This window comes from Sciurus vulgaris (genome assembly GCF_902686455.1).
Source record: "Sciurus vulgaris genome assembly, chromosome: 3".
Classification (NCBI taxonomy): Eukaryota; Metazoa; Chordata; class Mammalia; order Rodentia; family Sciuridae; genus Sciurus; species Sciurus vulgaris.
In genome coordinates, this window is record NC_136463.1 from 1,136,055 (window position 1) to 1,146,992 (window position 10,938).

The window sequence follows — 10,938 nt, forward strand, 5'->3', positions numbered from 1 at the left end:
CTGAGGGTGGCAAAACACTGCAGTAAACATATTTAAAAACATTTTCAGATGTTGATGGGCCTTTATTTATTTACACGGTGCTGGGGATCGAACCCAGAACTTCGCACATGCCAGGCAGTGCTCTACCACTGAGCCACAACCCCACCCCTTGCAGTAAACATTCTTGATGAAACCTTTCTCCCCCTCCAAGGCCTGTTCCTCAGGATGCATCCCTGAAGGGGACTGCACTGAACCAGGCAAACGTGCCCAGGTGAGGTGTGAGCCCTGCTGCTTGGGTTGAGTGTGACAGCTCCTGTGTTTTGCACTTATATCTCTCCCCCTTCTTTTGCTATTTTGGTAAAAAGTTCAAAATAGCAATCCCCCTTGCAAGGACACACCATGCCATAGGGCAGACAGGAGCAAGTTCAGCTCAGGAATGCAGAGACTCCAGCATTAGACACTGATCCTTTGACATTAGGAGGAGCAAAAGGAGGCCTGACTGAGTGCTTTCAATAGGTCCTCCCCAAACTCCTGTGTTGAAATCTCAGCTCCCAAGGTGGTAGTATTTCAAGGTGGAGCTTTGGGAGTGACACTTGCCTGAGGAAGGAAGCAGCCCTCACCAGACACCAAACCTGCCAGTGCCCTGATCTTGACTTCCAGCCTGCAGAACTCAGAGAATTAAATGTCTGTTGTTTAAGCTATTCAGTCTAAGGTACTGTTCAACTAGCCCAACGGACTAAGACAAGATCAAGTCTATTGACTAGGAGACATAGCAGCCAACTGCAATGCAGAGTTTTGTTTGGTTCTTGCAGTGCTGGGGATCAAATCAGGGTTTTGTGTACGCAAGTGTTCTACTACTAAGCTAAATACCCAACCCTGGAATTTTAAAAATTCTGATTCAGACAAAAAGTAATGCCTGAGCCGGGCATGATGGTGTGTACCTGTAATCCCAGTGGCTCAGGAAGCTGAGATGGGAGGGTTGCAAGTTCAAGGCCAGCCTCAGCAATTTGGCAAGACCATCTCAAAATGAAAAAGACTGGGGCCGGGTGCGCTGGGGTTGTAGCTCAGTGGCAGAGTGCTTGCGTAGCACGTGTGAAGAGCTGGGGGTGTGGCTCAGCGGTAGACCACCCATGGGTTTAATCCCAGTACCAAAAAAGGAAAAAAAAAAAAAAAAAAAAGCTGGAAAAACAACAAATGAACTAAAAAGAAGGAAAAATAGTTCCTGGAACAGTGTCACAAGCTTGTAATCCCAGCTACTTGGAAAGTTGAGGCAGGAGGATTACAAGTTCAAGCCTGGGCAATTTAGCCTGTCTCAAAAAATAAAGAGGCTGGGAATGTAGCTCAGTGGTATACTTCCCGTGGATTCAATCCCCAGTGCCAAAGAAAGAAAGGGGGGGGGGGGGGGAGTAGCTAAAGAATTCACAATACAGTCAAGGAAAATACTGACCATTTAAGATTTTTGTTAATATTCCTGGTAGCTAAACCGGGTACCTGTTGTTCTGTAAAAAACTCCAAACTGGGCATAATGGCACACACCTGAATCCCAGCTACTCAAAGGCTGAGGCAAGAGGATTTCAGGTTGAGGGCAGCCTGTGCAACTTCGTGAGACCCTGCCGCAAAACAAATATTTTAAAAACGGCTAGGGTACATGGCTCAGGGGTAAAGCTCTCAAGTACTAAAAAACAATAAAAATTTCAAAAATTAAAGAAGGTTCCCGCTATTTGCAATGGTTTGTCACAGAGCAGCAGATACCTGAAGCAGGTTAAGAATGGCGATTATTTACCAAAATAGGACCTTCCCCTTAGGAATAAAAATGCATGCCGAAATGCATAGGTAGAAAGGACACCAGACACTCCAAAGCTGCTGGGTGCACGTGGAAAGGAGGTGGCAGCGGGTGGTGAGCCCGCTGGGCTCCGGATACCACCCTTCCACCTCGGTTAAGGGGCGACTTCTGCCCAGTGCCGTCCCCCACCCCCGCTCTGTGGGGCGGGTCGGTGTGGGCAGCAGAGCAGGGCAGAAGTGATGACCGCCTAGGAGCTGCTCCCCGGCTCGGGGCCCGCCGAGGGGAAGGCCACAAGCCTGGGTGCACGTCCTCAGGAGGAACGGGGTCTCCTGCGCAGCCAAGGTCGGACGTCCCAGCCGACAGTGGCGCGCCGATGCTCTGGGCCGTGTGATGCGGCGGGCGGCGGCTGGCCGGTGTGCCTGAAGTCGCCGCAGAGGTTCTGGGCGGTGGTTCTACAGCAGCGGGCTGGGGAGCGCGGCCTTTCCTGCCGCGCACCCAACGTCGGGGCGGAGAGCGAGGCCACCCCCGCGGCTCCGTCCAGCAGCGGGCTGCCAAGCGCGCCCCTGGTCCCTTCCCGAGAAAGATCGCGCGCTGTGGCCGCTCGGGGCCCTGCCGGGGCGTGGGCGTCACCGCACACCCGCAGGGAACCGGTGCTCATGAGGCGCTGTGCGGCCTCAAGAGGGCCGAACTCCCGTCGGGCTGACCCCAGAGGGCGCGGGACAATGGGAGAGTCGCGGCCACCGCAGCCACAGGACCGGACGAGCCGAGAAGGCGGGCCCTGAGCGCGGGCGTCAGGGGTTCAAACCCCGGCCAGGGCGGGAACGTGCAGCTCTCAGCCAGCACCGCCCACCCGGACTCGGGCCGCTGCCGCCCACGCGGGACGAGCCCGCGAAGCCGCCGCAAGATGGCGGGCGCACAGCCGTCTGCGCATGCGCGCTGGCCCCACCCGCGGGAGCGGAAGTCGCGTGACCCCGGAAGTAGCCGTCCGGGCGGCGGGCGGCCGACGACGTTCGTCATTTGCTGCGGGAGGGAGCGCTAGCGCGGCGGTCGAGCCTCCGGTGAGTGGCCGGCGGCGCGCGGCGAGGGGAGGGGCTGCCTTTGTGCCGCCGCCTGGCCCGCGCAGGGTCTCGCGGGCGGCGGCCCTGCGGCGGCGGCGACCGCTCGGCGGGGCGGGGCGGGTCGGGGGCTCCTTGCAGGCCCCACCCGTGCGGGCGCCTCGCTCCGGCCGCCGCGCGGAGGCTGGTGCGGGGGCGCCCCCAGGACTGCGCGCCGGGCCTCCGGGGTGGGCGCCCGCCGCTAGCTCCCGCCGCCGGCCGCGCCCCGCCACGCCCCGCCCGGATTGCGGGCCCTGCGGAAGCGCGGACCGCGCCCAGGGATGCTGTCGCCTGCGGCCACGTTCGGGCGGCGTCCAGCGGCGCGCCCGCAGGAAGGGGCGGCCTGCTCGGGCCCGGCGGCCACCCCCGCCTCCTGGGGCCTGGCGGCCCTTCACTCGGGCGTTTGGACCGGCCCCTCCCTGGGCCAGCGGAAAAAGGCGCTGGCCGCGTCTCTTGGGTTGCGCTCCGACCCCTCGGTACCGCCCGGGGATATCCGTGTGGGCTCCTGGATGTGCTCAGGGTCTTTGGGAGCTGATCCGTGCCGAGGGGAAGGGGGCTTGTCTGCGACAACGCTGTCGCTGCTTGGTCGGCGCCGCCCACGGCGGCTGCGCCACTTCCCCGAGGGTCCTGAGAAGCCTGAGTCTGCAGCAGCCCCAAGCTGTAGCCACACATGCTCCCAAGTGGGGATATCCTCGTGCCTCTTTGGGCCTGTGGGACCCAGACGGCCGGACATCGGAGCTGTAGGACAGCACCAGTTGGCAGGATGAACCAGAGCAGACCCTTGTCCTGCACGTGGCTCTGGCAGGGAGCATTCCTCTGCAGGGGCACTCAGCTTCAGGACTCAGTAGGGATCCCTTGGGTGAGGGCCTTGGCAGCTGAGAGGCAACAGCAGGACAGTAGTAGGCGTATTGTGTTGGCCCTCTAGTTGGGTCTGGGGTCTGGCGCCTCTGCCCGGAAGGAAAGGTGCGCCTTTATCTCCCTGAGGAACAGACTGTGCTCCCATTTATTTTCGGTCTCTATACCTAGGGTGAGGCCCTTTCAGACAGCCCAGAAATCCCCCCGGAGGGGGAAGGGGCAGGTGGCTAGTGAGTCTGAGGAGGACCTCTGCTACTCAGAAGGGGGCCCTCTCCTTGGCCTGGTACTGTCCGAGCTGTCACAGTCCTGCCCACCCACAGGTGTCCCATACCCAGGCTAGAGGTGAGCATGGCGGAACAGGAGCCCACAGCCGAGCAGCTGGCCCAGATTGCAGCTGAGAATGAGGAAGATGAGCATTCTGTGAACTACAAACCCCCGGCCCAGAAGAGCATCCAGGAGATCCAGGAGCTGGACAAGGATGATGAGAGCCTGCGCAAGTACAAGGAAGCCCTCTTGGGCCGAGTGGCTGTCTCTGCTGGTGAGTGGCTCTTCAGTAGGAGGCCGGGGCCCCAGCTCACTCAGCAGCTCTCCTGCAGGGACACCTGTCACTCTCCTTCAACCTCTGCTCCCCCTCTACTTCCTGGCTGTCTGAGGGAAGAGGAGGACCAAGGGGGTGGGGCTCTAACTTGCTGTCATTCCCTAGACCCCAACGTCCCCAACGTCATCGTGACTCGCCTGACTCTGGTGTGTAGCACTGCCCCGGGCCCCCTGGAGCTGGACCTGACAGGTGAGGCCGGGAGGGGTACACTGAGGTCCCTGGGTGGGGCTGGCTGGCACCCTTCCACTGCCCCTAAAAATACTTTAACTATAGCACAGGGGCCCTCTGGTGGGGCAGGCAGGGAAGTGCAGTCAGGTGCCCTTGGAGGTTTTGCTTTGTGTTGGGGGAGGAGATTGAAGAGGGTGGGGATGGGCGAGGGGGTGCGGGACACTCAGCTGAGCCTCTTCCCCAACACAGGTGATCTGGAGAGCTTCAAGAAGCAGTCCTTTGTGCTGAAGGAAGGTGTGGAATATCGGATAAAAATTTCCTTCAGGGTAAGGCCAGGACTTGGGGAGGCACTGGGGGAGTGTGGCTGGAGAGCCTGGCTGACTTCACCCGGGGTCCCTACAGGTGAACAGAGAGATCGTGTCAGGCATGAAGTACATCCAGCACACGTACAGGAAAGGCGTCAAGAGTGAGTAAGGGGCCAGGTGTGGTGGTGCTCACCTGTAATCTCAGTAACTCAGGAGGCTGAAGCAGGAAGATCACAAGTTTGAGACCAGCCTCTGAAACTTAGCAAGACTGTCTCAGAATGAATTTTATAAAGATCTAAGAACAGGGCTGGGGCTGTGGCTCAGTGGTAGATCGCTTGCCTAGCACATGTGAGGCACTGGGTTCGATTCTGGCACCACATGAAAATAAATAAAGGTATTGTGTCCATCTACAACTAAAAATATATTTTAAAAAAAAATCTAAGGGTGTAGCTCAGTGGTAAAGTGCCTGTGGGTTCAATTCCCAGGACTGGGGGTTGGGGGCAGCTTCAGTCTTCCCCAGAGGGCCATTGGCACTGGTGACCATACCCTTTCTTGTGTTCTGCAGTTGACAAGACTGACTACATGGTGGGGAGCTATGGACCCCGGGCGGAGGAGTATGAGTTCCTGACTCCCATGGAGGAAGCACCCAAGGGCATGCTGGCTCGGGGCAGTTACAACATCAAGTCCCGCTTCACAGATGACGACAAGACTGACCATCTGTCGTGGGAGTGGAATCTCACCATCAAAAAGGAGTGGAAGGACTGAGCCCCTGCCAGGAGGCAGGCAGGCAGGGCAGACGGACGGACGGACGGACGGACATGTCCCACCCCACTCCCCTCCCCATCCCAAACCAAAGTGCTGACAGGGCCCCTTCCCTGCCACCATCCCACCTGGTCCACAGGAAGCTCCTCAACCCTTCCTCTTCCACCCTCCCGCCTGCAGGCCCCTGTGGTCTCTAGTATCATGTTGCTGCTTCTGCCTGTGCAGTGTTGGGGGGCATTCAGCCCAGGCCTCTGCCCCCTCTGTGTCCCGCCAGGTTCTCTGCCCGTCCTATCCCAGATCCTGGCTTTTAGGGAGTGGAGCACTGTCCAGGTTGCCCAGCCCACCTTGTCTCTGCCCAGTTGAACTGGGGTACACAGTGCAAGCCCCAGCCAACTGACCTCCAGCCCCACCACTCCCTGGCCAGTTCATCTATCGCTGTCAGTCACCGTCTAACCATGATGCCTTAACATGTGGAACGTGTATTGGGGGGCCTTCGCTAACTCTTAACTCCCCCTGTCTGCATGAGCATGTGGTCTCCCCTGTCCCTGCCCTGTTTGTGATCTTGGTGACCCGGGGAGGCCTGGGGTGTGCTGCTGTTGCCCCTGCCCAGCCTGCCAGGGCCTAGGCAGCCCTTTCCCTCTCTGGGCTAGGGCTTGAGGTGACTCCAGCAGCTTGGGGAGGGCCAAATTGCCAAACGCAATGCCTCCAGCCCCATCTGGGAAGCAGGTGTGTTCACACCTCTGCCTTCTCTGTCCCAGGAGGCAGTGCTCAGTGCCCTTGAGGGATAAAGCCAGCGGCAGAGCCTTACTTGCCCCACCTGGGCCCGGTGGCCTGGAACCTCGTGCCTGGCCTGTCAGTATTTATTGCCTCCATTTGTGCCGTCCTCTGGGCCGACTTGCCTGCTGCCTCCGCCCCGGCTCTCAGTGCCACCATCCTGGGCAGGCCCTCCCCGGACCCAGCCAGGACAAAAGCGGGACCAAGCGCACACAAAGTTGGGAGCTGTCTCCTGTGCCTCCCCTCCCTGTCCCCGGTCCCCGTGTGGTGTCTGCCAGGCCCAGGCTTCAACAGGCAGAGAAGCCTGCCCTGCTTCTTTTCTGACCGGGAAATAAACACCCTTGAAGGAGCCTGTGGATTTGCTGCTCGTCTTGAGGTTGTGGCGATTGTGGTGTGACCCTAGCAGGGAGGTAAAGCAGAGCAGAGGCCCCTCAGGTCATGGTCCTTTGTTAAGGGTTGGGGTTCTCCATTCTCAGCCTTACAAGGCCATAGCTGCTGGCTCTCAGCTATTTAATGAGAAATGAACATAAAGTTCCCCTTCTATCACACCTACTCAGTGGGTGGAGTGACTCATGATCACCAAGCACTCAAGTCTAGAACCTCTAAGAAAGGTGAATGGGGGGGTGGTCTAGACCATGCATTTTGTTAACATGGTGTTAGCTCACCCTGCTGCTGGTGCATCCTCCATCATCCACTGAGGTCCTGTGCTGCTCATGTGGTGCAGTCTGGGCATGTCAAGAAATGTTCAGTTCTACTAAAGGGGAACTTGGCAGGAGTACCAGGAACCCCAGAGAGACCACAACCCTGTATGGGCCAGCCAGATGTGGGCGGGAAGCTGAGGCTGATGCAGGATGTCAGTGCCCCCATTGTGGTTAGGGTCCTCTGAGATGGGAGGGCTGAGGGCCCAAGGGTGGATAAAATAGAAAATAGGCTGTGTGGGATGGAAGGGACCATCACACTGCACAGAGGTGCAGGTGAGCTGGTGGTACCCTGGGAGGCTACCAGAACCTTCCCATCTGCAGTGACATCCTATTCACCTGCCCTGGACAGGCAGGGGCAGACCAACTATAACCAGTGGCAGGAATCTCTCCAGACACTTCCTATCCTATGGCTTGGTGCCAGGTCTTTAAATCTGCCCTTTGCAGTCTGCACTGCTCAAGAGAGGTGGCTCCATGCTTAGGCGGTTGCCACAAAACCATCTGATTCTGCTTTCATAGGTCCACTTAGTGTGTGCTGAGCAGTTGGGAATCCCTGCCAGGAGCTTGTGGCCACTTGGTCCAGGAGATGCACCGTGAGACCCACCCAGGCCAGAGCAAATCCCTCCAGCCACTGGCTATCTTGGCCATCCTTGCTAGGCTCCTGTGAGAGCCAGAGCTGACCTGTAGCTGGCCTTCAGCATAGCCTGTGAGCAGTAGTGGCCCAGCCAGACCAGGAGTGACCCTACCCAGTCTCTCAGATCAGGTTCTGGCCCAGTCAAGGGACAGGCAGGGTGAGGCAGTGCCCTGAGGCTGACCACTTCAGTGCAGAAGGAATGGGCTCCTAGGCAGCAGTTTGGGTCTGCTGGTCACATCACACCTCTCCCAGTTCCTCCTTAAAAGGTCCCGTCTCATTGCCAGTAGTTGTTTATTGGGCACGGACTTCTGAGGCTCACATTGGGCCAAGAGGCTTAATCTTTTTTCTCTGGGATTTTCCAAGCTTGTCAGACATGTGAACTCAGACCCTGAATGCCAAGTTGTACAGGCACAGGGCCAACAGCCAGGACTTTGCTCTAGCTCCTGATGGAGGATAAAAAGGTGGCACCTGCAAAAGGTGCATGACGTGTCTCTCATGTCCCAAGTCTAACCTGATTCTCCTGGTCCCACCCTGACCGGTTGTGCAGCCTGGCTCTCGCTCCAAGGCTGGCCTCCCAGCTCCACAACCAGTGCCCTCTTGTCACCTCCCTTTGTCCATGGCCCCCAGAAATCCCCAAGCTTCCATCTTCTTTGCCTTCCCAGACAGGAGAAGTTATGGCTTCCCTGAGGAGACCATAACTGGTGCTAGCTAATGAGGTCAGGTCTGGATGAGACCAAACAACTGCCAGGTACTGATGTACCACCACTGCCCTGCTTCAAGCCCCGCTCTCGCTCGACTCCTGCCTCAGACTTGGGCACAGAAGTCTAGTACGGTGAGAACCTGCAGCCAGTAGCCCTGAGTCTTCTCTGGGTGTCCATGAACTTGCTGGTCACCCCTTTACAAGTGCAGCATGAGAGCAGGCTGAAAGGAAGTTATGTTCTAAGAACTCCAATTTTGAAAGCAGTATTTTTGAGGCTGAGAATGTAGCTCAGCTTAGTAGCACAGTGCTTACCTAGCGTGTACAAGGCCCTGAGTTCAATCACCAATACCACAAAAACAGCAGGGGTGGTAAAAGTAGCTTTTTTCCCCTGGTATTGGGGATTAATCCAGAGGCACTTTACCAGAGATACATCCCAACCCTTCTGATTTTATTTTGAGATCGGGTCTCACTAAGTTGCCCAGGCTGGCCTGGAACTTGCCATCACCTACTAATGCCTCCTGAGTCATTGGGATTATAGGTGTGCACCACTGTACCTGGCAAGGGTAATATTAATCAAAACACAATTACTCAGCAGGAAACCATGTTTAACAGGCAACCTACTCTGAGTGTGACACTGGAAGATGTATGGAAGCATCTATGATGGCCCAGAGAAATGCCAGTCACTGCCTCTGGGGGGGCCAACCAAGGGCACACTCCTTGAAGGCCTGGGCACAGGTTGAGTGACCTATCTCCTCTACCATGTGAAACAGACATCAGCTTCCCCTCAGGGCTGAGGTCCACAGGTATCTGTGTTCAGATGGGTTGGCCAGTATCCAGGGAAGTGGGATGCACCCAGAGTATCCAGGGGTCTCTCAGGCCTCCTGCTGGGCTCTTAAGAACCAACTTTGCTGTACCTTCTCAAGTTGAAGGAGGCAGATTCAGGAAGGGCCAGGCACCTGGAAGAGCTGCCAGGGTAGCCGTGACAGTGTGATCACCTGACGGAGTGCTGCTGGCTACCCTGGTTTTCACAGAGCATCAGCTTAGCCACAGCCACCTGGGTCAGAGAACAGCAGCCCTGCTCTCTGCTACTTTGGTGAGGCAATAACCGGCACTGAAGTGTGTTCCACTGCCCTTGGCATAAGCCACTGGAGGGCCAGAGCCAACCTTAGACTACCACAGCTACTTGGACCATTGATCTGAGCACCTGGAGTGGCCTCTGCTTGATTATGGGGATGTAGATGTGAACACTTCCTCATACTTTTTATGTTGTGGGACAAGATGCCTTCAAACCATCAAAAGCTAATCAACACAACAGAACCTTATATCCCTTCACTTCCCATCAGTGAACAAAACACAAGCCTCCATACTAAGGAATCTAATCTCAAAAGTCTTTTGTCTTGAGCCCCAAACTGTGGTTTGTAAAACAAGTCAAAGCAAGCACAAAAATAGTACAGTGAAGCCAATCTGAAGCAATCACCACTCCACTGCGACATTAAGAAGAGAGGCAGTTCAGTGGGCAAGCACCTTGTCAGTACCGCTGAGCTGGTGCAGGGCACTGGTTCATAGTCCTTCTAGACCTGAAAAGTCAAACTTGGGAAACAGGCATGTCTCCCAGCAGGCACCACCGGTATCTGACCCTTGCTCTACCAGCAGTGTGTGTGTTTGTGTGTATGTGAAGGCTGAGGCGCATAGCACCTGGGGACCGATTCCACGGGCCTCTACCGTTGAGTTACATCCCCAGTCCTTTTGACTTAGGGTGTAGCTAAGTTGCCCATGCTGGCCTCCATCTTGCAATCCCCGTTTCAGCTCCCAGAGTTGCAGTAATTACACGTACGGAGCTAGTAGCACTGGGTCTCGAAGGCAAGGAACTCACATTCCAAGTGCACTCTCTCAAGAACAATCTCTCTGGGCAAAGGTGCCACACACCTGTACTTCCAGGTTAAGGGGGAGGCCGAGGCAGGACCACAAGTTCGAGCTCAGCCTGGACAATTTAGCCAGACCCTGTCTCAAAATAAAATGGAAAAAATGCTGCGGGTGTAGCTCAGTGGTAGACCATTTGCCTGGCATGTGGGAGGCCCCGGGTTCCATATTCCCAGTACCGCAAAACAAAGTCCCAACACACAAACGCGCAGAAGAACAGGAACGTTTCTTTCTGTATTTCGCCATTTCTGAAAACCAGGACGACATTACAGTCAACGTGCACGTCTAAGTGGGGAGCGCTTCCCTTTCCTGGTGAGCCTTAAGAAGAGCCCTGCACGCGAAAGGGAGGCAGGGGCGAGGGGGCAGGGCTCGCGGGAGGCGGAGGACTCCGCGGCGGGCAGCCAGTCAAAACGTGGGCCTCGTGTGTAACTTAAGTTCCCAAAATCCACGGAAATAAAGAAAAATATCACTTCGACGGGCGGCCATCGATGCGGCCGCGTTCCGTCCGCCCGGCATCCGAGTCTGGCACGAACCAGGCCTCGGAGGCGGATCAGGGCCGCGCCACCGCCCGCTGAACCCGCAGGCGCAACAGGCCCCGCGAACCCCGCCTGGCCCACCCGGCCAAAACCGCGCAGAGCGCCAGAGCTGCCCACCTGCTGGACCCCGCA

At 56.9% G+C, this 10,938-nt stretch overlaps 1 protein-coding gene across 1 annotated transcript; it reads left to right on the forward strand.

The window, feature by feature from the left end:
* Window positions 1-2,694: 2,694 nt before the first annotated feature.
* ARHGDIA (Rho GDP dissociation inhibitor alpha) lies at window positions 2,695-6,668 on the forward strand. The gene is made up of 6 exons (XM_079134162.1): window positions 2,695-2,820; window positions 4,032-4,249; window positions 4,415-4,498; window positions 4,727-4,803; window positions 4,880-4,943; window positions 5,348-6,668. Exons 2-6 carry the CDS (start codon window positions 4,060-4,062, stop codon window positions 5,545-5,547), a joined length of 615 nt encoding a protein of 204 aa, XP_078990288.1. The 5' UTR covers window positions 2,695-2,820; window positions 4,032-4,059; the 3' UTR covers window positions 5,548-6,668.
* Window positions 6,669-10,938: the final 4,270 nt, after the last annotated feature.

Bases quoted from the DNA above. Each gene is read 5' to 3' on its own strand.
- ARHGDIA (XM_079134162.1), top strand. From the start codon at position 4,060: ATGGCGGAACAGGAGCCCACAGCCGAGCAGCTGGCCCAGATTGCAGCT. The intron at 4,250-4,414 runs GTGAGTGGCTCT...GTCATTCCCTAG, and splicing joins CCGAGTGGCTGTCTCTGCTG to ACCCCAACGTCCCCAACGTC. The intron at 4,944-5,347 runs GTGAGTAAGGGG...TGTGTTCTGCAG, and splicing joins GTACAGGAAAGGCGTCAAGA to TTGACAAGACTGACTACATG.